The sequence below is a fragment of the Convolutriloba macropyga genome, chromosome 11 (assembly GCF_964194025.1).
Source record: "Convolutriloba macropyga chromosome 11, txConMacr16.3, whole genome shotgun sequence".
Classification (NCBI taxonomy): domain Eukaryota; kingdom Metazoa; phylum Xenacoelomorpha; order Acoela; family Convolutidae; genus Convolutriloba; species Convolutriloba macropyga.
This window is the reverse complement of record NC_134478.1, coordinates 14814350-14842337: the sequence shown is the minus strand read 5'-3', so window position 1 is coordinate 14842337 and position 27988 is coordinate 14814350. Positions and strand designations below refer to the sequence as shown.

The 27988-nt window shown below is 37.3% G+C and overlaps 1 protein-coding gene across 1 annotated transcript; it reads left to right on the top strand.

The window, feature by feature from the left end:
* Positions 1–4290: 4290 nt before the first annotated feature.
* Positions 4291–27556, top strand: LOC142349215 (neuronal acetylcholine receptor subunit beta-4-like). The gene is made up of 4 exons (XM_075400631.1): positions 4291–4762; positions 7194–7371; positions 8452–8600; positions 26229–27556. Exons 1-4 carry the CDS (start codon positions 4526–4528, stop codon positions 27363–27365), a joined length of 1701 nt encoding a protein of 566 aa, XP_075256746.1. The 5' UTR covers positions 4291–4525; the 3' UTR covers positions 27366–27556.
* Positions 27557–27988: the final 432 nt, after the last annotated feature.

Below are 27988 nucleotides of genomic sequence, written 5' to 3'. Positions count from 1 at the left end.
TCACTATACTTTTGACAGGGCTTGACCAAACGTTCCAGAACGTAGTTGGTTCCCCAATCAGACTGTGCAGACTGTGAGTGCCCGGGCCGAGGTTTCACCCCTATTCCACCCCTAATTAGCGGGGATTAGGGTGTAATCCGTTTTCCACTGTTATTTATCGGGGAAAAGAGTGGAAGAGTGCACTTTTGAAAAATTACACTTTAATTACACTCTTTTGTCAACCCTTTTTACACTCTTTGTAAAGAGTATAATTGATGGTGGAATTATAATAGATTACACTCTTTTTTCCACCCTTATGTTAAGTATCAGTTATTTTTACTCTTACACCCTTATTTTTAAGACAGTGTAAATTAAGGTGGACGGATAAAAGATTACACTCTTATTTCCACCCTTATATTAAGTATCAATTATTTTTACACTCTTACACCCCTATTTTGAAGACAGTGTAATTTAAGGTGGATGGATAAAAGATTACACTCTTTTTTCCACCCTTATTTTAAGTATCAATTATTTTTACACTCTTACACCTTTATTTTTAGGACAGTGTAAATTAAGGTGGACGGATATATGACCGAGCAAAAAATCGACCCCCCCCCCAACCTGGGTTTTTGAACTCTTGCTATAATTTACGTTCAATCTACACATGCGTCTTACCAAGAAAATCAGATTGGAGCAAGTCAAATTGGAAAGTGTTCAAAGGAGACAAAATTTGTAAAATATCGAAAATTTTTATTTTTAAATCAGATTTTTCTATATGATCGAGCAAAAAATCGACCCCCCCCCCCACCTGGGTTTTTGAACTTTAAGCTGGTTTTTGAAAATTTTTGAAAATTTAAGCTGGTTTTTGAACTTTAAGCTGATTTTTGAAGGTTTTTGAAAATTTAAGCTGCAACCCATGGGTTGCAGCTTAAATTTTCCTCACTGTAAATAGCGCTAACAGACTCTGTGGAAGGGCTGTGGTTTACCTCCCCTGGGCCACTGAAGTAGTTCTGATCTTGTTTGGATTGCGGACCTCAGGTCTTAGCTCAGAAATATTCAGTAAAAATTTCATTCAGAAAAAAATCAATGGAAGCTTCCGTAATATACCACTCCGCCCAAACTAGGCATCTTTTAAAAACGTCGCTAGCTTCAGAAAAAACCTGAAATTTTTGGCGATCTACATATTTTTGATCGTTAGATTGTGAATGAAAGGTTTATCTTTTAAAATCAAGGTTTCCAAACGTCTACACACAACGCTCATGATTTTTTTTTATTTTGAAAATACTATGACAATAAGCGTCTATGTATTTTGTAACTTGAAACCTAGATAAATTTAATATGAAACTCGATAAAAAAATAAGTCATTTCTCTTAAACTTTATGTTCAGAAAAAGCATACTCGTCAGAACAATTTTAAAACTAAAAATTATTAGCGTTCGAAACTTTCAAATCAGAAATTAGCCACTTAACAGATGAACTGCATTAACTCATCAGATTGGGAAAATGATGAACTAAAAACAAGTTGATCGAAACAATAAACTTTTCATCGGTTTCGCACAAACTGTCACAACTGAAAATGAGGGAGCCAATGCAAACAGGCACGGCAAAATGACACGATAGTCTCCAATCTTTGAGCCATCCCTTTTGAGCCAAGAAAACGACGATTTTGACAACATCCTTCATTGATCCAAATAATATAGAATTTAAATAAATTAACGATAATAAAATATTTGATGAGAAATTGAACATTACTTTTTGATCCAAAAAAGTAAACAAAAATTTGAAACAAAATGTAGAGAGTTTTTCACCCCATAGGTTTTACTTGCACCACGTTGAGGTGCAGACCCAAATTGAGCTATGATCGGACCCCCTCGAACGCACACCCGTGTGTTCCCAGACCAAAATTACAGGGTCTGGACAGCAGTTCAGGCTTAAAATAGTCCGGCCCATGGTCTGATTTAGGTCTGATCAGACGTCAACTCGTTCTGGAAGGTCTGGTCATAGGTCACTTCGGTCTCAAAGATCTGATCAGAGGCGGATCCGAGCGCACTTAAGTCTGATCTGAGGCGTTATCGAGCGCACCACTTGAGTCTTTTCAGAGGCAACGTCAAGCGCATTTGAGTCTGAGCAGTTTTTATGCATTTTTTTCTAATAAGTAGGTGATTATGGCTCAGCCAAGCGCCATAAAATATCTGTTCTGACCAGAGACTCGTTTGCGGTCTCTTGCCTTCGATATGAACAATTAGAACAAAAGAGTCCAACCGCTAAGAAGTTTTCGGCCCCTTAATAAAAAGCAATAGCAACTGAAGATTCAGACGTTTCTTATAAACAACTGTCAAACTTCATCTATGATGCTGGTGAAGTTAAGCAAAGGCATGGAAAGTTGTCAATTTAAAAAATTTTGTGCGTTTTTCATTTCACAAAAACACTTTCGGTTTTGAATTTATTTAAATTAATTTTCTGCTGGAGAGATCGTTTGTTATGAAATGAACATATTATAACAATTGAAGTCTCGTGCGTGTTTAACTATAGTCTCTGATCATGGGTCACGTCAGTTTGGAAAGTCTGATGAGAGGTCAGTTCGCTTTGAAAGGTCTGATCATATTCTGTTTATAGTCTGGACAATGATCTGAATTTGAGTCTAATCATAAGCTCACTATAGTCTGAACCAGAATCTTGGTACCGTCTGATTAGAAGTCATCTTGGTCTGGAAAGATTGATCGGAGGTCATTTCGTCTGGAAAGTCTGATCAGAGGTCATTTTGGCTTATGAAGTCTAATCAAAGTTCATTTCAGTCTGGATAGTCTGAACATAACTCAATTCAGGTCTGGACCTCAACCCGGGTGATGATGGTTTTGCGAATGACGGCTTTTCTTCTAAGAAGTGGACGAACTTAATAAGACTCAAATTTCAAGGGTCCAAATTTAGAAACAAATCTTTAGGAATTTACTCAAAACTTTTGTTTGATTTTCCCAAGAAAACATGTTAAAATAAACATTTTCTTATGATAAGAACGATTTCTTAAATATTTTTTAACTGTACTCATCGATGGACTTAACAAGGTAAAGCAAAAAAACTAGAGCAACTAGCCAACATATCTCAATTTCAAAAAACGATTAACCAAGAAACTGCTGATTTTACAACCACTGGTTCGCATCAGCTCTCTCAAAAATTTTCTTTTACTTTAAAAGTTTATACGTAATGGCTCAACCAGTAACACAGTAAACATCTTGGAACTCCAAAAAATTCAAAGTACAGTTCAGTTCCTAATTGGTTAGATATGGTAAGTTTTTGTTGACTTTTTCTATTACGAACAACTGATTGCAACTATTACAAAAAGTTTTTTGCTTCAGGTTAGCGACGACCATTTGCGCAACTAAATTTTCTAATTTCTACAATTTTTGTGATTTTTGATTTTCACTTTACAGTTGCATTTTTACTTCTTATTGATGATGACCTTTGGTTTTTATTGATATTAATTCTTCATTTTGAGTTTGCTTCACAAGAAGGCATTGTAAACTGCCAAAAAATCAAACTGCCAAAGCAGATCCTCAGTTTTAGTCAAGACTTTTTTGATAAAAAGTTTAATGTTTATTTTCAGATTTATTTTGTCTTCAAATCTGCATGTAAATTCTTAACTGATATCTATGGAAAAATATGTCAATCTATATAGTTGTAGTTATAAACTTGTTGTCACCTACCATGAGCAAAACTTTTGCTAAAACATATGCCATGTAAAAATATCTCATGATAATAAATCTCTTCTAATCGTTAATCGAAAACTTTTCTTGACAATGGCTTTCATGAAGATTGTTTCGCTGATTTTGATTGATGAATAAATTTGCCATGAAACAAACTTTTTTTCAATCCGTTTTAACGGAAGATCAATTTTTATAACGGAATGAATCAATTTACATCGATAATCCATCTCTGAAGACTGTGCAAAATATCACAAGAGCAAAAAATGCATTAGTATCTTCACGCGAAAAATATTTGGTCACAGGGAAATGAAAAAATTCCGTTGTTTTTAATACTGTTTCTTAACCTGTTTTAAGAAAAAAATGATTTTCAGAACTAATCTTATTTAAGTTTCACTCGATTCTCCATCGGAAAAATTGCTTAGAGTCAGTTTTGCTTACAATACACTTCATATGCTGAATTTGTTTCAACACATTTCTGCTATTTAATATCCACATTTGCATGTATTGGATAAAATCCAATATTTGTAGCACTTCAAACTGGGGGCCACCAAGAAGAGACAAAAATCTGGAAGGGATTAAAAAGATTTGCAAAACAGCGGGTGACAATTTGGGTTCACTTTTACAAATATAACAGGCTGTAGCAAACTGAACAAAATTGCCCAAATTCACTATATTTCATATTTCATTCAGTGTGGTGAACTGTGGCTGTATTTTATTCTTTTTTCCTTTTAGTATGCAAAACAATATTTTATCTGATATTTTTTTCTGGTTTATTTTAAAATCACGGTACTGAATATAGAGATTAGCAAAAAAACAATTACTTCTCCTGGCATTAACTCCTCAATTATGAGCAACTTGGCAGTGTTCTGTCTACTTCTTCTCTTCGCAGTTGCAAATGGATACGAAGAGCCAATGAACCCCGGCGTCCGTCCCTTCGGGAACCTCCCGGATGTGGAGAGGTATGACGAGAACAGTCCTGATGTTGAACACAAAGTGATAGATGTCATGTTCAGAGACTACAATAAAATGTCACGTCCAGTTGAGACACAAACTGAAGTTGTTCACATTGGCATGACACTTGTGGTGAGTTTTGCAGTGAAACTGAATTTTTTCCACTAAATTTCTTTTAGATAATTTTGATTTCAAACGAAAAAACTTGTTCGCTCTTAAACATTTCTGAGTAAAAATAAGCCAAAAAGTTTTTTTTGCCAGCATTGTTGTTTCGCTATGGATATATTATGAGAATCCTATTCGTACTTTTTCAACAATATGAAGATCCCGGCATTGAAAATTTCTCAAAACAAAACCTTCAGAAACACTCTTATGCGCTTAAAAACGAAAATATGAAAAATAATTGCTGATCGTTCCTATCTGGGATAGAGCTTGAATCATTTTGCAGGAACATTATTCGTACACAATCTCGATTAATGTTCAATTCTTAAATTCTTTAAGTAACAGTTTATCTATTATCAACTGTTCTAATTAAAAAATATATCACAATATTTTAGGAGAAGTTTCAAAAATTTCGTTAATTTATATCGTTAGAGTTTGAAAGAGCCTACGATTTAAAAAGTTGCTAAATAAAAGCGAACGGTTCTTTACAAAAATAGTAAACTCTATGCACAAATATTGTAGCTCAGAAAAAATTCTAAGGGGCGAGTTTAGTCTTCCTGCATTGAATGTCTCGTACAATCTTCTATAAAAACGCTTGTAAAACTGAACGAATGCTATTGAAGGTTTATCAAAATTCTACGTGACACAATATCAAAATGAGTTTTTCGAACAACTAATTTTCAGGAAAAAAAAACACAATTAAAATTTTTGCCAATTTTTTCTATTACCTGTAATATTTTGTCATATTACTAAAACAACAAACACAAGTGGACTTGGTCGGAGCAAAGTCATAGTACAAAGGAAGGTGTTTGATGACATTTTTGAGAACAATTAATCTGATCATTGCCAAAACAATTTTCACTACAATTTTTTGATTTTTTGTTTTTGCAAACTATTTGATTCAATGTTTTTGGCTCTACCAATCTATTTTATTGACTCAGTCTATCCGCAGATTCCAGTGGTGTCGTTTGGTTCCAATTAGAACCAGGATGTGAAACAGTCAACAAAAGCCGGTGATCTTTAAAAATATTTATAAACAACAGGTGGGCACCCAATTTTTTAAAGTAAATGTGCTCTTAAACAATTACTTGCTATTGTTCAAAACTTCTTTAATAATGGTAAGTGCAGCGCTTCAAAATTTGGATTTTTTATAGGTAAAATTTACACACGCTACTTTAGTAGAAATCTTTGACCAACGTTGTGCTCAAAACGCCATTCTTATTGAGATGTAAATATTATAAGGACACAGAGAAACACCCCCAGTTAGCGCTTAATCTGTTCGGAATATTTCCTGTAAAAGTTGTTCTCATAAGAATCAATTTGGAGCACAGAATTGTCCGATAAGAAATGTTATCGAGAGTAGAACGATGTGATCATAGACCAGTCCCGGGTCGCCACTTCATAATAGTCATACAAGGATCTTATAAGATGTCATACAAATCATAACGTTTTTCCTAGTACGATCCTTGTATGACTACTGAGAAATCATATATGAACATGATCTGATTACCAGGAATCATACATCTATTTTTCACTTTGTGTTCAGCCAGAAGACCCTAACGGACAATATCAATTGCAAAGTTGGACATCAAATACAAGATTAAGTCCAAATAGATAACCAAAATTTTGATACTATATGAAGCCATTTGATATCTGCAAAAGGTCATAATAAGGAAATATTCGAAAAAAAAACCAATTTTTGCATTTAATCTCAAATTGGTTTTGTGAATATGATCATATTGCAAAGTTATTTTTTTAGCACACACAAAGAATCAAATACGATATAAATATTCAATATCTCCTCTGACTACGTTATACGAGAATTTGTGGCACCAGTCAATGTTTTATGTGTCATATATGACCTTGTATGATTTCCAAGAAATGTTCTCAACTTCAATAAAAAAAGAAAATTATCAGGCTTTCAGGCTTTGAAATCTTTTGTATGATCCCTGTATGATTTCTAGGAAATTATATATGATCTTTGTACTACTACCAAGAGTTCATACAAATCATATATTGCATAGTATGATTACTAAGAATCAGATATGACCCAGTACGATTAGTAAGAATTTTGTATGATGAGCAACCCGGGGTTCGAGTGCACAATAGTCTAATCAGACCAGTGAGTCTCGTCAAAAACGTGTTTGAGCGCGTGTGTGTCAGATCAGAGGGTAATTTGCGCTGACTTCGGTCTGATCATAAAGAACAGTTAGGTCTGATCATAAGTCAATTCGAGAGCTCTTAAATCGTACAAAACATGTCAACCGTAAATGAGTCTGATCAGAAGTCATTTAGGTCCGAGACATTCGGGTCCAGGATGGTCTGCTCAGAGATGGGTTCCCCTGTGACCTCAATCTGGGTAGTGATGTTTACTAATGTTCGGGTCCAATTTTGTTTTTAGGTGGCTCAGATAGTGAACCTGAATGGGAAGAACCAGATAATGAAAACAAGCGTGTGGCCCAGTCAGTTCTGGAAGGACGAGAGACTGGCTTGGAACAAGACTGGACTGTTCCACGATCCAATTCTTAAAGACAGGGAATTCAGAATACCTCCGGAGGATGTCTGGCAGGCAGATATAGGTAACAAAAACAAATGCTGCTATTGTTGATTTAGAAAATGAAATAGGTCTTTTCCCTTATAGAGGATACGGCCACATATAGATCCAGTGAAATGAAACCCGACACCCCCACTCAAATAGAAATGGTCGAAGAAAAAAGGGGGATATATCGATCAATCAAAAAAATTCGAGAACCAACCGAATTCCAACTATGCCGGGTTAATTTCTCAATTTTCTGAAGACGGGCAAAACCCCTAGTTGGGCAGCATTCTCAGCCCTAATTTATTAAATTAATGTCTACGACCATTTCTTATTAAAGGCTCTACACGCCGCTACTTATGAATAAAAATGCTATGAGTTTGTGCTCACAAAACAATCAAATCAGTATTTTTGATTCTTGGGAAAACAAACAATTCAATTGGGAAAATAAACAATTCGTAAATAGAATTTTAAACATTATAGTTTTTTCAAATCCGTCGAGCAGAAGCTATCATGAAAAGAGTACGTAATCAACCCTTTATTTCACGTGATTGTAGCTTATTTGTAGCGCGTGATTAAATAGGATTTTCATTACAAGCCAGCTCCCAAACCAAATAAAGTGGGACAATTGGTCCACAAAAAAGAACCATCTTAATAAACGTAAAAGAAGGCCTCACGGTGTGGAATAAGGCGACAGAGAAACGATTATACTAATAGGTTTATTCTATTACATTAATTAATATATGATAGTATAGTAAATTATGCTATAATAAAACCATGTCAAAACAGTCCCAGACAAAATGTTCCCGGACCAGTTGCAAATATAAACTACAAACAGTTAAACATAATCTATGAGTTAAGCTTAAGGCACTGGTTTTGATTGAAATGAATTAAGATTATTCCAGAAATTTGGTTCAAAATATTTAAATTGGCAAAAACTATGTCGCACTACATTATAATCGGAATTTCACCTCACAATGCATATGTCTTAAAAAAATTCCACAAATTAAAGGAATATTAGTTAGTATCTAATGTTAGGGGCACTTGCTCCTAGCGTTGCATGCTGAACAAGAATTTGGTAACTAAAAATGAGTTTTCAAAATAATACTATCGAATGCTTCAGTGTTGTTGAACAACATAGACGGACAGTACGAGCCCACTTACCCAGTGAAGATGTTGATTAGAAAGGATGGCAGCATCACCTGGATGCCTCCCTCCATCTTCAACACCTGGTGCCAGATGGATGCCAGACACTTCCCATTCGACAGCCAGGTAATCTCTGAAGCGATCTAATATATTGTTTCGAATATATTAAATTGGGAGCAATTTTTGTGCTGAATAGGTTCAAAGAAGCTCAAAAGTGAAGGTAATTTCCAGATTGACGTCTCAGACAGAAGTGACCTCTGGTCAGACTATTTTGGGTCACATACGTGGGCTAATGTGCGACCAAAACTCATAATCACACAAGCGCTTAAGTCTCAAAATTAGTCCCAACTATGATCACTAATCGGTCTGATCAGAGGGCAGGGTTTTGATATTATCCAGATTGTAGAATTTTATACTTTGCTTAGGTGGTCTAGCTGGGGACCGACTAGCGCCCAAAACTCTAACAAACTGAAAGGGGTGTTTTGATGGCTCTCAGACTTCTATTAAAGGGTTACTTTGACCCCATGCTGCTCTTGTCGGCTGTAAGAAACTCTAGTTGGAATCATGAAGTAATTCAAGTAATCAAATAACATCAAATGAACAAACAAGAAATGCAAAAGGTCACAAAATCAGATCAAAAATCAAACAGAGTTTAATTATAAAAGATGGTTCACAACTTTAACTCTGTAACCAAATTCAGAACTAAAGAACTACTATTCTCTCAATTCTACAAGCTCTCAATTAAGCCGCTTGATCTAGCTGCAGTTCTCCGGTGTTCTCGGTGTTCTGATTTCCAATCGCGCAAAACGGTGTTCTGATTTTCAATCTTGCAAACCGCTGTTCCGATTTCCAATCGCGCAAACCGCTGTTCTGAAATTATCAAGTCAGTTCAACTCTCGCAACAATGTTTTTGTTATCACAAGTTCCCTACAGGTCAACTCCTAAGCTACAGCTCTGTTATGGTACTGTTCTGGTAATGTCGTGGTTCTACTCCTTGATAATTATTCAAGCAACAACGTACAAGAGTGATCAAAACAAAAGAATTTGTTCACATCGCTTTACGGACCACATTTTTTTCAATGCTTTTCTTACGTAAAGTTTGTTATGACTTCGAAAGATTAATCAAATGACCTGAACGCCTTCTTTATACATTAAGAACTTCTATTCAAGCTATTCAAACTAGACAATAGCAGTATCAGACTTATGGCGCTAGCAATTAATCAATCGGTCATCTTCAGAGCTTCAGAGTTGTTCCAGCTCATTTCAAACTATTGCTATTAAATAGTTTCTCAGCCTCTCCAAAAATTATAGTATCGTCATGAAACCTGGCACATTATATCTATAAATCACTCCCTAAAACATTGCGTAACTAAAGTTGGGAATCTGAAAAGGGACCTGTGCACTTTGTCTCATCCCAATTGTACGATTGCCACGCTGGAACTCGAAAATCAGATTTTCCGAATTCTACACTCCTTCCTGCTACATTATTCGCCCGAATATTTTCTAAGAATCTGTTTGATCTAATTCGCCAACATTGTTTAATACTAATGTATCTTCTTTTGTTTATTCTAAGTATTGTGTTCCACTTATCAGTCGCTTTCGTTGCATACACAGTTTACTTTTCCATTAATAAATCAACAAAACACCACAACAGGCTTATTCACTTAAGCTAGGCCTAGTAGGCCAAATTATGAACCATCGTTATCTGCAACTGAATATTAATGGTACATCATCGTATTACTCTAGAGCGATTAACATATTTACAACAATTGAATTCGAATCAACAATTATAGCTAAAACTACTAGAAGTATTACGCAAATTAAAAATTTGTCTCCGTTTTTAGATACAACACATATAACAACTAACAAAGAGGCAATTCAATACCACTTTCTGTTACGTCACATCTACACAATCACTGATTAATTGAACCATCGAATCTTTTCATCAATTAACCCCGCCATCTCACCAAAAATTCTATTTGAACAATTAGGTATCTATCAATTTAATTAAATTGGTTCAACTTACTTTTCTAATAATGTTTCAAGCTTAGTTATACGCAAAGAGCTTGCTAATCACAAAACTCACAAACCAATTTTCTGTGTTTAACACTTGATACTTCATGCATCCTCTAACAGTAACAGTTAGGATAAAAATATCAAGCAATTATTCTGCCACAAACAAACTTAACGCCATTAATTAAAAATTCGGACTAACTTTAGCACTTTTTAGACACAGAAATTAACTTGAAACACAAAAATAGATACTAAAATAAGAAGAAGCTATCGGGTTTAGGATTATGAAGCCGACTGAATTTCCTCAAAACATTTCTTCCTTCGATGCTTGAATGGACGTCCTCTCATCTCCTCATTGGATCGCAACTTCACATTGGGGGGTCTCCTGGAACACCATCTCCTCGTCAACTTCAGCCTGCTCCATCTCTACTTCCGAATTGTCTGAGGCCACATCGATCCTCGCAATATCGTATTCCGAGCACTGTTGAGCCCAATTTCTGTCCGACGGCAGGATCGTATTGAACAAAAACAACTGCAAATCAACCACCAAATAGAACTTCTCCTCTTTGTTCTGATCGTCATCCTTCGGCGATAAGATGAAGTCGTGCTGCGAGATCTTACCGCTATTTTGGGTTTCGTATCCAAATCTCGGCTCGATCAATTTCTCTATCACCTTAGTTCTATCAATCAGCTGATGGCTCAAACAAATAATTTGACTTACTTGCCAGTTTGTTCGATCATCAATTGCTAAGTCTTCCGGTGAAATGAAAGACTCACTCGCTTTGGCTAACACCTGTTCACATTTTCTGGATCTGAAGTCTTCACTACAATAGCCAAGTGATTCCGCTGATTGCTCACTGCGACTTGAGTCGGCTTCTATTTTGCCTTTCCACCCTCTCAGATTTTGCTTTCTGACACCGATTTTGAAGTTTTCTAGACACTTCTTATAGAATTTTGTGCACTGATTTCCATGACCAAACCTCTTCCGCTTAGCCGTTCTTCAATGTCCTACATTTTGTCCTTGATTTGACCATTGAAAATAAAATTTTTCTCCTAAAATTGGGTTAGTCAAGAAAATCTTGTTTAATTGAACGTCCAATTTGCGCTCAGTACCACTTTCCCGCACCGTGACAGTCTCCCCTCCATCCTAATCTTCTGTCCATGCGTCTTCAACTCTAGGCAAGTTCTTTTCCAGTCTGGCCCGCAGCTCGGACGTACTTAAGCACGACTGGTTCTCAAGACCCAATGTACGATTATAGCTCCTCTGCAATTCCTGACATTCCTCCGAATCAGACCTGCAGTTACCTATCACTCCTTTTTTGTGAACAGTTGTTTTTATTGAGTCATTAACTGAACAAAACTTCAATTGTTCTGTTATTTCAGTGAAACTGGAGAGTGGATTCTGCTCACTTGTGGAAATTGCTCCACATATACCTCTGATAGGACTCTATGACGAGTTTTCCTATTCACACTCAGCGACTCTACCTAAAGATAGCACTTCTAATTCACCTCAATTGTTCCGTGGATATACCACTGAAACCACTGAAGGGTAGTTTTATGGGACTTGAAGATTGTCAGTTTTAGACGTGCTTGATTCACTAACTTTGAGAACGCCTGTTCTTTTCCAGCAGAAGTCTGTTTCACAACCCCTCGAAAAAAATTGGATCCTAACTCTTCTGTTCAAATTTTGGGGTCTCTGGACTAGGCTCCTAACAATTTGAAAGTCAACAACTGCCCGTCTACTAGTTTTTGACTATGCTTCAAACTCCTGAGCCGTTGAATCTCTTTGTAGATAATTAACTTCACACAGTTTTGGCCGTTTCGCTTTTATGTCACTCGGGATGCCACTCCACGCAACTTGTCTAGAAATTTCACCAATTCTATTTGTTTGTGAGTCTTTACATCGCCAGGGTCTAGAACTGACGCTCGGGGGACAAACGGAGTCATTACTTTCCTTACTGATTTTATTTTTGTTTCGAAAAGACTCCCCTTCAAAACTACTAGATGCACAACCCCCTTATCTCAACTATACACAAAACTTCTTCAAATACGGTGCCAAACTCTTCAATCAAATTAGCTCTAAGATTGTCCTCGGCAAGCCTTTCTGCAAAAATTCTTTGAATGAACTCTTTTTGCGTCATATCAACTTCGACGCTTCCTACTAGAGAGGAAAAATCGGGTGCCATGAGAGGTACATCTTTACGGCTTTTTTGTGTACATCCAAAGATCTCTGGAGGAAGCTCAGTTTCCTCATCCTCACTGCCCTCATTCTCCAAATCACTCAAGAAGAGACAGTCATCTTCTCTATCATTCGCTGATGCGTTTTAAACGTAATAGACAAAACCTTCGGGCGTCCTTCCTACTCTCCTCTGGCCGTTTTTTGTTTCTTGCTCTCTATATCACGGCGCTGCCTTTCCTCCTCTTCCTTTTCAACTTTTCAATGTAACTCTTTATCCCCCAATGTTTTTTGTGCATCAATATTTTTTGCAATGTTCAACTTTATTGAAAAGTTTCTTTTCCTCGACAGGCTTCTACATCAAATTTAATAAAAGACTTATCTTCTGTCCGGTTCTTTGATTGTACCGATACTTAATATGTTTTTGCAGACTCCTCACTCAATTGTAGCAAATCTACCACGTTCTAAAAGTTCCTCCTTGCTCCATCTTGGTTACTGCATCATATTCTCACTTATTCCGAAAGAAATTCATTGAGTTCAAAATCGTCCTTTGAGTTCTCACTTATACTGCCTCCTGTTTGACCATTTTCACTCTTCTCTTTCTCTTCCATTACACTTCTTCCCCTACTACTAATAATGTCCGTACAATTACAGTTTTATTCCCTACTTATAGATAGCCTCTTAGAATTGATGTCAAAGTATCGTCCTAACGACATTACCCGTTAACCAGTTTCCAACAGAATCGGAAAGGCAAATCGGAAACCGCTTGCAACGCCCAACCTATCAACAGACAAAGCATTGACGTCATTTGTAACACGTCTTTAACGGCAAAAAAGTACATCCTCCGGTCTTCCCATTTCGGAAACCTTTTCCGACCGAAAATACTCTACAAACGGGAACGCACTTCAATCCATGTTTACTAAATAAGTAAGTATCTTTTTTTCTCTACTTTTTCGTGGTGTTCCTCAGCTCTAGCTCTTTCTACGCTGTCTAACAGTCCTCTCAGTCTCGGAGGATAACTTTGCCTCTCACTTCTGCTAAACCCGATTCCTTCTCTCCTATCAGTATCAACTGTTACTCTAACCTGACTTAATCTGGTTTGCCACTCTACACTAAAGTCCTACTGCTGTTGAACCGCCACTGGCCTATTTTGCAAACTTCTCTTTGCCTTCTGCCGCAGAGTCAACCTCTCTAACTCGTGCTCCTCCATTTTGAAGGAAGGATTAAACCTGTGGAAAATCTCTCTCTCTCTCTCTCTTCCTCTCTCTCTTTCTCTCTCTCTCTCTCTCACTCCTCTGTCCACAAACCTTACACTAGCAACTCTCACATGCCAGAATACCAAATTTCTTGTTTCAAGCTCTCAATAATCTGAACTGGCCTTCTTTCTCTCAAGAAAAACCAATTGCTAACAAGCACAGTTTTACTGAACTTGCTTTCATTCAGCTTTTCCTTCTTTAGACTAGCTCTATTTCTCACTTCTCTTTACCTCGCTTCACAAATTTTTAGATCCCAGCCAAGTCCCAGTAACAACCTTTGCTAAGAAAGCCGATGCTCTACTCAATTCTCTGCACAAACTCAACCTCACGCAACTTATGCTCTTGACTAAGTCAAAACACACTCTCATCTATCTTTTAATCTCAAGAAAAGCTAAATGTTAACAATACCAGCAGTCGAACTCCAATTCAACTGAAAACTGCTCTGCACACTCGCACTCTCTGTTTCTCTTCCTCTCCGTCAAGCTCCAACGTGACTCTGTCCATTGGTTTCTCTTTCTTCTTTACTCGTCGTCGCACAAGTCAATTCTACTTCACTCTCTTGTTGTTCGCCCTTGCAAAGTCCAACGTCGGACTACAAGCACAACAGCCGTCAGTCCACTCCAACTGTCAAGAAGTCTCGAGAGTGCCCACCCAGGAGCGCCACTGTAGTATTATGTACTTTGCTTAGGCTGACTAGCTGTGGACCAACTAGCACCCAGAACTCTAACAAATTAAAAGGGGTGCTTTGATGGCTCTCAGAATTCTATTGGAGGGTTACTTTTTGCCCATGCTGCTCTTGTCGGCTATAAGAAACTCTAGTTGGAATAATGAAATGATTCGGTTAATCAAATAACATCAAATGAATGAACAAGAAATGAAAAAGCTCACAAAATCAGTTCAAAAATCAACCAGAGCTTTATTATAAAAGATGGTTCACAAATTTAAATCTGTAACCAAATTCAGAACAAAAGAGCTACTATTCTCTCAATTCTACAAGCTCTCAATTAGTCCGCCTGATCTAGCTAGCTGCGGATCTCCGGTGTTCTCGGTGTTCTGATTTCCAATCGCGCAAACCGTCGTTCTGAATTCCAATCGCGAAAACCAGTGTTCTGATTTCCAATCGCCCAAACCTGTGTTCTGAAATTATCAAGTCAGTTCAACTCTCTCAACAATTTTTTTGTTATCACAACTTCTCTACAGGTCACCTCCTACGCTACACCTCTGTTATGGTACTGTTTTGGTAATGTCGTGGTTCTACTCCTTAGTAGCTAATCAAGCAACAAAGTACAATAGAGATCAAACAGAAGAATCTGTCCACATTGCTTTATGGACCACATCTTTTTATGATTTTCTTACGTAAAGTTTGTTATGACTTCAAAGGAACAATCAAATGACCTGAACGCCTTCTTTATACATTAATGACTTCTATTCAAGCTATTCAAACTATACAATAGCAGTATCAGACTTATGACGCTACCAATTAATCAATCGGTCATCTTCAGAGCTTCAGAGTTGTTCCAGCTCATTTCAAACTATTGCTATGAAATAGTTTCTCAGCCTCTCCAAAAATTATAGTATCATAATGAAACCTGGCATATTATATCTATACATCACTCTCTAAAACCTTGCGGAACTAAAGTTGGGAAAATGAAAAGGGAACTATGCACTTTGTCTCATCTTAATGGTACGATTGCCGCTCTAGAATTTGAAAATCAGATTTTCCAAATTCTACACAGATAAAAGACAGAGATCGTCATTTGATCATAAGTTGATCAAAACCTGATCAAAGCCTGATAAAAAATTAATGTCGGGGCAATGATTTTATCACATAACTCAAAAAAGGAGTGCTTAAGTTTGCTCGTATCCCCTTCATTTAAATTTTAGTTATTAGTTACAGAGATACAATAATACCACCGATCAAATGTAAAAGCGATAGTAACTATACAAAACTTCCATTACTTTCATTCACAAAATTTTTTTGGTTATAATTAGCAACATTTTGTTTTCTATTCCACGTTGAGAATATTCTGTTCCAGAATTTCTCACATTATATGAGATTTAAGAATACTTAGGTCTGAAGGTAAGAATAGAGGTTCGAGTTTTGAAAAATGTCTGATCAGAGGTGGTTTTGGAAGCCCTAACTTAAGTCACACCACAATTTTTGGTGATTGCAAGCTGGTGTGATCATAGCTCTATTTTTTGCCTCTGAAAGCAAAATCAGGAAATAGGCAAAATCAGGAAATCAGAAAAATCAGGAAAAATCAAGTCTGAAACCGCAGCATGGGATGCGTGATGGACTGCGAATGCACTCCGACCAAATATTTGTAAAATTTCAATTGTATAATCAACTGCTAAAAGAACTGCAAAGGCAAAAGACAATAAAGAAAGAAAAATATAATTATTTGCAGCTGAATACCACTTTAAACAAACCAGATGTACAAAATATTTCCGAAGCAATAAAACGGCTACATTTTGTACATGCAATCTCGTGAAAAAAAATTATTATGATCTGTCTAGATGGCCCCATATAGCATTTGCAAAATATTAGATAAAACGAGGGTATGCGATGAAAACTAGCAGTTCAAAGGAGTAAATCGGAACACGTGAATGCACATAAGATTTCGTCTTTACTTACAAGCGAATACAATTTTACACTACATTTGTTTTACCTGTCACATAAATAGTAATGAAACTGAAACAGGGGTATAACTCTGAAACGTGACGGAACGGAACCCAGGTTTAGGTACGCGACCATAGACCGATCTGATCAGACCATTAGGTCGCACACCGGTGGCGTGGTGCGGCCCAAAATACAAGGTCTGCGAAACGCTTGAGTGGCACGATGATCTGGACAATGGTCGCACTACGGCCTGATCAGAAGGCAAAGTCTCGGAAATGGTCTGGACAATGGTCGCGCTACGGTATGATCAGAGGGCAAAGTCGCACTATAGGCTGATCATAGGTCGCACGAAAGTCCGAACAATGATAGCACTACGGACTGATCAGAGTACAAAGTCACACTATAGTCTGATCATAGGTCGCACAAAAGTCTGGACAATGGTCGCACTACGGTCTGATCAGAGACCAAATTCCGGACATAAGTTGCCCCAAAATCTGACCACAGAGTATTAACTGACAAAATTTTTTTTACTGCAGATTTTTATCACTGTTTTTGATAACTCAACACAAAAATTGCAGGCACTTCAAAATGACTTTCTGTTTATATTTTTATCAATTAGCTTTGTCCTGACCTTAACAAGATATAATAAATTATTAAATTTTAAATTGAGTAGTACATAGGTTTGAATTGAATAATTTAAACAAAGGGTTTAAACATGTATTCAGAAATGGTCTGATCAGAGGGAGCGTTGGTCGCACTAAAGTTGTACAAAATTTTGGGTCGCACGAGAGTCGCACGAAATACATGGGTCGCATGTTAGTCTGATCAGAGGTCTTTTTTGGGCCGCGCTACGGTCGCAAAATTTCTTGAGTCACAATACGGTCTGATCAGAGGACTTTGGGTTGCACGATGATCTGATAAGAGGGCAAAGCCTGTGAAATGGTCTGAACAGAGCGGTCTAGGGTCCCGCACCTAGACCTGGGAAACAAAACAATTTTTAACAGTCTTTTGCTTTTTTCTATTTCAACGGAAGTGATCCTTAAAAATTGCAATTTTTGTTATTTTTTCTTTTGCTAATGTCTGAAATTTAAATATGCTGTAAGACAAGATATGCAGGCGAAACATTACTTGGAAGACTGGAGAGCTTTACCAGAAACATTAAAAAAACCGGTTCGAGATGTGAGAGGGTGTAGGCAAAACATTTTGCAAGAATTGCACAGAATGTGCTCAAATTATGAAGTTTTACGCGCTGATTGTGCCGAATAAAACATTTTGCAGCCATTGTCATTTTATTTTGTACAAAAATTTAGCACGTTTCTCAGCATATCTCCTACATAGTTTCATCGCTTCCAAAAAAACGACTTCAGCACTTTCACCACGTTTTTTACATAACTTAAGCATATCACTTACACAAATGCACATTTTTCAAGCAAACTTCACATAAATTCAGCAAAATAGGGAACTCAACGACTTCAAAACGTTCCTTACATAAAAAAATTATCGTAAAATTCAGGTGCAAGAAATCCGGGTAAATGAAAAGTACAGATTTGGTGTGCCTGTCCATAATGCAGAGAGGAAAAGTCCGTACTGCAAAACCGAAATGCTGTATACTCATTGTGACCGCGCTGTTTCATATCACGGGCGTGGTGATGCAATAACCACGCACAATAGAATCTACGATAGAATTCTTTCAGCAAGTTCCACAGCAATTTATTTTCCCGCCGTAGAAAGGAAGAACATTATTCCAGGCCGCAACTTAAGGCTGGGTGACTTCTATGTTCCATGCTGGCAATTAGGTACGACAGCTGTCTTCGATGTGACTATGGTTTCATTGTTGCAACAAAACTCAATTGCATTTGCGGCTTTGAAGGCTGGTCATGCTTTTGAGGCAGCAGAAGTGCAGGAGCGTGGCACACATCAAAACAGTTGTTCCTAAAGGGACATTATTTATTTTCAAGAGCTGTTTAACTTCTTGGGGGTTTCTCGCTGACAATCATGAGGAAACTTCAGCGAATGGCTGCTTTTTTAGGGGGCCTGGCAATTGTCACTGAAAAATTATCCCATTCAATTTCCGCAATCGCTATCCGAGGAACTGCATCCATGATAATTGCTACAGCTCCATGACATCCCTAATTGCGTTGATGTAAACTCACCCAAAAAAAAGTGGATTATTGGACGCAAATCCGATGAACAGTACGGCAAAAAGGGAGACAGTAATTTCTTAACACTTAGATGTACCCAATAAACGGGGATTCTTATTTTTACTACCAAACTACCCGATCGCAGTGGCCATGAGGTAATACTTCAGCATTGAAAACCCGATTGTGTGGGTCACAATTCCAAGATGAGTCCAAATGACAACTTGATCTGCTCTCTATTTGAGCTGATGATTTTTGCGACTAGCTAAGACTCAATACGGAGATGTCTAACTAAGGAAAATAATTATTCGCTGCGTTTTGGTAATTCTCCGACTGTTTTTTTATCTGCTCCTATCTGCTACTCTACTTTTTGTCTCTACTTTATCTGCTCTAAGGCAGGGCTGTTAGGTCTTGTTTTTTATCTGCTCTCATCTGCTACTCTACTTTTTATCTCTACTTTATCTGCTCTAAAGCAAGGCTGTTAAGTCTCTTTCCGCTGATGATTTTGTGTGTACAGAAGCCAAAACAATAACGAAAATCAGAACTTACAAGAAAGCAGCCTTATAAAAAGAGTACTTCCGCTCGAACCATGAAAAGACCATGCTCACGAGCGTTGTGATACCTATGGATACATAAATATATATCGAAACTCTTATGTGTACTAAATTATAAATTACCCTCTATTTTAATATTTATATCATGCATTTTAAAACTAAGATTATGGTGCTTTCTATTGTTCGCATATAATTATATTCCCGCTAGTCTACAAAAATATTTCATAGTTTGTTCACACTATTTTATGGTAGTAATCATAAACTCGACTAATCTTCTGAAATCAAGTTGTCTCTGCAATCGCTCTTCAATTACACAAGATAAAACTGGTCTGGATTCGCCTTGCAATTCCATTTAGTAAATTCAGTAAATTCACATAATCACGGATTCGCTCCGCGATTCCACGGTAAACTTAAGACAGTGTATTTGCGATACTAATACAATTCAATTAGCTACTCTCAGCTATAACATGGTGCAGTCAGAAATAAAGGACAGTGGCAAATCTCTACTCGGAATTCAACCCTTTTGGGAGAAAGCAACTCTAGAGCCCCCTCTTCTTTGGGAGTTTTGGAGAACACAACTCAAACTTCCGATTCTTGCTCCCGAATGGATTGTAGTGGACCTTCTCTTGGCCGACCCACCAGAGCATATTGTTTTACCCCCTGAACTCGCTTACGAAGATGAGTTTGAAACTCCTACAGCGCAATCGGAACGAGATCGACGTACTCGTAATGAACAAGCAAAAAGGGCGTGGAAAAACCACTGCTTACGCATTGAAGCTGTAGGCGTACTATGCGGAAACAAACCTTGGAAAATTTGCGATCGGAAGTATCCCCATTGATGAACTTGAGTCTCGGAACAGAAGGACGACGAGTTTTCAATTCAAAAAAATCGACTGTTAATTTTGACAAAATTTCAACAAGGAATCTCTGTGATATCTTAAACAAAACTTTCATTCGTTTTCATATTATAACTTTTGATCGATGTCTCTTCCTTACGCGAAAACAACAAAAGGGGGAACCAATTGAAAAGTTCTACGATAATCTCAAAGAACTTTCTTAAAACTGTGACCTGGGAGAAAAGGGAGATACCATTATCAGAGACGTTTTTATTGCAACTATGCAAAATGAAGATATTCAAAAAGAGCTTCTAAAAGAAACGGTGGAACCCGATAAAGCTTTGGCAATCTTAATAAACATCAAAATGGGCACCCTCAATCAACTTAAAATGACTGCCATTAAATCCGAACTCAATTCCACAGTCAATCAAGTACAACGGATGCGCATCGCAAATGCTACCCTCTTTTCAAATATGAACAACACTGCCTGAAAGGCCTACAACTTGACATTTTTGTGGAAGGAATTGAACTTCAGAACATCGTAATGTCATGCACGTTGAAAGAAATGCAATAACTGTGGCATTGAAAATCACTTCGCAAAGGTCTGCCGAAAATCCAAGGATCCTAGTTCATATCCAAAACCCAAACCACGGGCCAACAATGTCGGAAAAGATGATCAGACTGATGATGTCAATCAAATTTTGGCTGATTTTGATCCTGATTTGGAATCAACCTACTCATCGGATGAAGATAAATGTATTGCACCAGTATCTTCAGTAGATTCTACAACTACTATAGAAGCAATCAATCTCCTTGTGGTACTCGGAAATACAGCAACAAATGTTTTGGTGGATTCGGGTAGTGTTTGCAGGATAATAAATGAAACGCTGGCAAATTCTAGCATCTCCCAAGACTCCAATTTGAAGTGGATACGTGAGGCAGCTCCCAAACAATTGAAAACTTGCTATAATGAACTCATTCAAACGCTAGACATTCTACAAACGTCCATTCAAAGTAACAATTGGTACGCGAATCCAATTGAAATTCAAGTAGTAACAGATGGTCATTTGTTCCCTGCCCTTGGAATTTCAATTCAGCAATCTAATAGCCCGAAGACAGTTAATCAGATAGAACAAGAACACTGTCCAATCAAAAAACAAATTGCAACCAATTTTCCTGATTTAATCTCCAGAATTGGTAAGTCAAAATTACATACAGTTCGCTTAAAATTTCATAAACATTTTAACCCATCACACCAAAAAGTCGTCGTGTTCCTATAAACTTGTTACACAAAGTATCCGATGAATTGAAGAAACTCTTGGACCAAGGACATATCGAAAAGTTACAGGAATGCTCCGATAAAAACTTTATTTCCCCAATCGTAATCACGGTTAGGAAGGACAAATCGTTTAAATTAGCTCTTGATTCAAAAGTTTTGAATAAAGCAATTCATAAAAATAAGTATCAAATGCCGACCATAGATAGTCTTATCGACTCCATTTCACAACACATCAACGATTCCAATCAAGGTGATAATGTTTATTTTTCAACAATTGATTTAAAATATGCGTATAGCCAACTAAAATTACATCCGGATACCTCTCGCCATTGTAATTTCAATATCATTTTTGGTGACTCAACTGGTACGTATCGTTTTAAAACGGGGTTTTACGGTCTTACAGATATGCCGGCAGAGTTTCAAAAGGCCATGGATTACACATTGGTTGGTTTGAATAATACATATTGTTTCCTTGACGACACAATTGTAGTTAGCAAAGGTAGTAAGGAATCGCATATCAAATACGTCTATAAAAGTTTACAAAAACTTGACGCCGATAATCTCCGAACACACTTAAGCAAATGTCATTTTGCAAAACACCAGATAAAATGGCTTGGTTTCACATTCTCCAAAAATGGTGTTAAACCTATAGAATTGAAAACAGCAGCAATAGCAGAAATCAAGGCTCCAAAAGCATTGAAACAACTACGGTCATTCTTAGGTAGTGTTAATCATTTAAGCAAACTTATTCCCAACCAGGCAAAAATTGGTCACCCCCTCCGGCATTTATTGAAGAAAAATAAAAAATTTATTTGGACTGAAAATCACCAAATTCATTTTGAACATATTAAAAGTACAATTGCAAATGCTACGGAAAACACTCATTTCAATCCGACATTGGAAACGCGAGTCACATGCGATCCATCTCGTCAAGGCCTAGGTGCCGCACTTGAGCAATTGGATTGTGAGGGGTGGAAAACGGTGGCTTTTGCATCTCGTTTTCTTAATAGCAATGAAGAACGTTACAGTATCAATGAACTAGAATTGCTTGGTGTGGTTTGGGCCATCGAATATTTTAAATATTATCTTTCTGGGGAAAAAATTAAAGTTTTGACAGATCGCGGAGCTCTCCTTTCCGTTTTAAAATCTCATGGTTCAAATAAATCCTATAATAGTCGATTAACAAGGTGGATTGATCGTTTGTTACCCCTTGACTTTAAGATAGAACGTATTTCTGGCACTATGATGGGATGCCACTAGAATGGGATTAGTTGATTATATTTCGCGCCAACCAAATCAGAAAGCAAAAAGCATCACTCAATATGATGAGGAATTCATGATAGCTACAATTTCCCGCATTCGCGACGCAATTACCACTTTATTTAGTCACTCAAATAAAATTCCATTCCAGAAGCAGCACAATACCAGCAAATGTCAATTACAAGTAAACAAAACGCGCGTCAACTCTTGCAATGTTGCTAAAAGTAGCGCACATACTCCAAATGCCTCAAATAACTCACTCACTACCACAACAAAAGTAAATAATTACAATCCAAAACTCATTTCAGGCTTTAATTGTCACGCAAATCACTTGCTCAAAATTAATGCTGCACCCGCTTCGCAAATCCAGTCGCAAAAATCAAAGTTCAATTCCGCCACTAATCTTGATAAGAAAGTAAACCATATCGCAATGTCTGCTAATGAGTCCTCTCAAATCAACCCCTCAGCCTCCCCGCAAACTCCCTGAGTAACATTCAGAACTCAATTGACGCCGAAATCGAACACAAGTACGATTATCAACAATACCCAGACCTCTTCATCACCAGAAAACCGACACATCGCATTTTCCCAGGAGGAGATCTTTGAAAACAATTTGAATCAGCTCTTCATAAACTCCTTCCTCGCAGTCCTTACCGGCAAGGATACCGTCTTGAAGGAATTCGGGGATTGTGTGATGCAAGATGACGAGGCTGGATGTAAAGAGGTCAGCACATACATTCACTCTTTCTGGAAGGACCTCCACGTGAAATCTGGTTGTCTGTGCGTCGACGAACGCGTCGCGATTCCAGACTTGATTAAAGATGCCGTAATCGAGTCGATTCATATGACACACCCCGGTAGATGGGGAATGATCTCCTTATCCCAATATGAATGGTGGCCCTACATGCACAGGGAAATCCTCGCTAAAACTTCTGATTATGTCCCATGTACAGATATTAGTAGGAATCTCAAACCTATTTTTCCTAAATCTAAATAGCATCCGCATAAACTATGTCAAAAACCTAATGAGGAAATTCAAATTGACTTTGGGGGTCCAATTTTGAATGAAGTGTATAAAGAAATCTACTTTCTCACATGTATCAATCAATATTCAAAATATCCTACAGTTGAATTTTTCGAAAAGGCTAATGCGACAAATGTAGTTAAATTTCTAGGTGAATATGCATATAATCATGGAATTCCACGAACAATACGTTTAGACCAAGCAACCTGCCTAGTAGGTAAATAAGTCACAAATTATTGCAACGAAAATAATATTAACATTCTCGACGCTCCTGTAGGCGATCATGGGGCTATTGGATTAGTAGAGCGAATGACCCAAACAATAAAATGGCGTCTCTCCTGTATAAAAGCTGAAAATAAAGAAAATTTTTCTACTTCCATTGCAATTAAGCAGATTATTTCAGACTTCCGTTTAACAAAACAGAAAACTACAAAGATAACACCGTTTGAAGCTCATTTCGGTCGTCCTGCAAATACTCCTTTAAGAATATTAGTACTGTTCCATCAAGTTTAAATCTAACTTATGAAAAAATTATTAACCACTATTTAGATGCTGATACGGTCCCCTTAGAAGACTATTTAGATGATGATACGGTCCACGCCGTAAAAGTTAGGGACAGTGATCTTGCGAAATTTGGCACTAAAGCTGAGCGAGCAACTAATCTGTGGACATATGCGCAATGTCGACCAGCCCCATATGAACCACAGAAAAGAAGATAGCTAAACACAGCAATGACTTAAAAAAACAGAAGAGGGGAGAAATTAAAGTCCGTCATCGTCAGGGAGACACCCCGTCGGTAGTCTCTTCCGTCAATTCAAATGTAACCCGTGCCCTAACAGTTCGTAAACCTTCAAAGCCTCAGCCTAAACGTCGCCGAACTACAGTCTCCCTGAACGAGCCCAGTGAAAGTATATCCCATGATTAACCCGGAACCTCATCAGTACCCACTCCGCCAGTACCAAAACATCATGAACAAGCTGGATCGTCACTGGTATCCGACTCTCAAACGCCGAATGCAGGACGGAAGCGTAAACTGCCTAAATTTTATGGCGTTTCGGAGGCATACGTTTCACCAACCAGCACATTGGCTCCATCTAGCCCTTCAAAGACAAAAAAACGGAAAACTAAAAAACAAAATAAGAAAAGTTCAGCAACCGAAGAATCGGTAGTGGCATGAATTGCAGAACAATCCCGAATTCCATCTCCACCAAGGCCTGATATACAGATTGGACAAGTATCACCACCCCATTCTCGAATCCGATATTATGAATACGAGCAAGAAAGAGAAATGTCAGTATGGGATGCCGAGAATGAAAATTAATGAAAACTGATAAAACTCTCAAACTGTCAAAAACTACTTCTTTTAATTTAGGTCATGTATTCGCAATGTGAATCCAATTCATTGTGTGTGTGTTAATTTATTCGTTACATTTTTTTTTTCTTTTCCATATTCATAATTCTTTAATGTATTCGCTCGGCGAATACCGTTTTAGTTGTGTTTTCAAATTTAAATTGGTGCATCTGCCTCTCAATCTCAATGATACAGCATCAAATATTATATCCGATGTTTGTGCATTTAAATTTCTCAATTTCAATTTGCTTTACAAATTCATAAAATTAAGCTTTTTCGTTTACTTTAACTTAACATTCGTGGTGCTTTTCCACTTAATGTTTATGCCATTCGTAATGTTCATTCACTTGCATACGTTTAGTTTATTCGTGTTGTTCTTTCTAAAAAATTGTACATACATTTCAATTTTTCCTGTCCAGGGGGAAATGTGATACCTATGGATACATAAATATATATCGAAACTCTTATGTGTACTAAATTATAAATTACCCTCTATTTTAATATTTATATCATGCATTTTAAAACTAAGATTATGATGCCTTCTATTGTTCACATATAATTATTTTCCCGCTAGTCTACTAAATTATTTCATAGTTTGTTCACACTATTTTATGTTAGTAATCATAAACTCGACTAATCTTCTGAAATCAAGTTGTCTCTGCAATTGCTCTTCAATCACACAAGATAAAACTGGTCTGGATTCGCCTTGCAATTCCATTTAGTAAATTCAGTAAAACGCACATAATTACGGATTCACTCCGCGATTCCACGGTAAATTTAGGACAGTGTATTTGCGATACTTATACTATTCAATTAGCTACTCTCAGCTATAACAAGCGTGTTCACCATACTCACAATCTGTTCACGAGTGCTGAAAAATTGTAAAAAATCTGTTGGAGGGTGAGCGCATTAATCGGATAATTATGTAATAGTTATCCACTGAAACAATTAAAATTTTAGGAAATTTTTCTTATTGTAAGAATTAGGCCAAAATCAACAAAGAATTTAAGTTGCTTTTTTCTTCCATATGAGGGTTTTTTATTTGTCCAGAAAATAAACTGCTGTATTTTGAGATCTGATGTCTAACTGACCCTCAGTTAGACATCACAAAAACGACATTTCAGAAAAAAACGACACGAGCCGAGCTTATCAATAGACAAAATAAACTAAACATTTTTTCTTACATCCATTATTGTTTGGAAAAAATTGTATTTGTAATCTTATCTCAAAATCATTCTTCATTTTAGAAATGCGAGCTAGTGTTTGGAAGTTGGACATACGACAGTACCAAAGTCAAAGTGTCATGTCAAGCCTCCTCCGCCCAATTCGGAGACCCGAACTCGTTCTACGAATCAGCCGAGTGGAAAATAAACAGTGTACCTTGCCACGAATCAACAGCCCCGATCATTGGCTCAGATTTAAACGTATCTCTTGTTATTTTCACTTTTCACGTTACGAGAAAGCCGCTATTTTACCAATGCTGGTTAATAACCCCAACTTTGATTATAATCCTTTTAGTCCCTTTGGTGTTCTATTTACCTGTCGAAGCGGGCGAAAAATTGGGTTTGAGTATTTCGTTAACTTTGACTTGTACCCTACCGTTAATGTTATGTTCGAAGTATATGAGCAACGGTGGCGAAACAGTTCCTATGATTTTACAGTATATAATGTCGGGCATGTTATTAAGCAGTTTATCGGTTATGAGTTCTGTGATTGTGGTTAATATCCATTACCGATCAGCCGACACGGCCGTAATGCCTAATTGGATAAAATTAGTTTTCGTCAAAACTTTACCGAAATATCTTCATATGGAGCGACCTTCAACCAAAAGCGACCGGAAGAAAAAGAAATTACAAAAATTCCTTGACAAACTCAGCATGCAAAACGGAATTATGGAATTCGACGCTGACGGGGTCCCGATTTCTCAGAAATTTAACCCGGGCTTCATTACAGCATCAACAGATATGTCACGACACGCCACGACTGATATAACCGACAGTCCAATTATGGTAACAAAGAACTTCCCAAACAACGAGAACTCGATGACGTCATCGAGCGCTCAGCAACTGACCAATAGGAAGAACCGAAGACCGGGAGAGGGAGCCGAGTCTGATAATGTGAAATTGCCGAACCAGAACCGAGTTCATAACAGTCAACTCGATGTCATGGGAATTTCTCGCGATTTGCAAATTGCGTATGGATGTATCGAATATATTGTTTACAATTTGAAGTCAAATGACGACTCCCAAAAGGTCTCGGATGACTGGCAATTTGTGGCGATGGTTGTGGATCGGTTGTTTTTCATATTCTTCACTCTCACTTGTTCCATTCTGACAACTGCTGTGTTTATTGAGCCATTCGTGAATTACACAATATCCGAATGAATATCGGAGACCAGGAAAAATTCTCACAAATAAAACAAGGCTTAATTTTATAAATAACTGCATTAATTCAGTACAATTGCTCAATCACACAGTTTTAAAAAATAACAAATGACTATTTTCAAGTATCGTTTGTTAATGAAACGAAGTCAAGCCTTTATTGATATCTGCCTAAAATAAGAATTTTGGTTCTACTTCTTTTCACTCAATTTATTTAACCCCTATAATTTAACCCCGTCTATAATCACCCCTCAGTCAAATAAACCCGCAATTTATTCACCCCGAAACCGGTATAACACCGTCGTCTTTTATCTATAACGGCGTCCAAAAAACAATAAGCAAACCTCAAGTTCAAAGGACTTAAACGAGGCAAAACTATTGACCTTGAAGAACACGGCATTCAACAACTGGCGTATATATGACATAGAAGACTAATGACGAGACGGCTTTTAGCCCGACGCCTATGATCGAAAAAAAAACACCTGACAAGTCCCACCTCTTTCGTGTTGCACTTTGATTTGAATCAAACAGAGTTCAAAAACTGTCCTAGTCTAGAAGACGAACGACCGGTATTTTTCAAATGGACGGATGTAAGCTAAATTTTAAAACCTACTTTCTAATCAGGC

Bases quoted from the DNA above. Each gene is read 5' to 3' on its own strand.
- LOC142349215 (XM_075400631.1), top strand. From the start codon at position 4,526: ATGAGCAACTTGGCAGTGTTCTGTCTACTTCTTCTCTTCGCAGTTGCA. The intron at 7,372-8,451 runs GTAACAAAAACA...CGAATGCTTCAG, and splicing joins TGTCTGGCAGGCAGATATAG to TGTTGTTGAACAACATAGAC. The intron at 8,601-26,228 runs GTAATCTCTGAA...TCTTCATTTTAG, and splicing joins ACTTCCCATTCGACAGCCAG to AAATGCGAGCTAGTGTTTGG.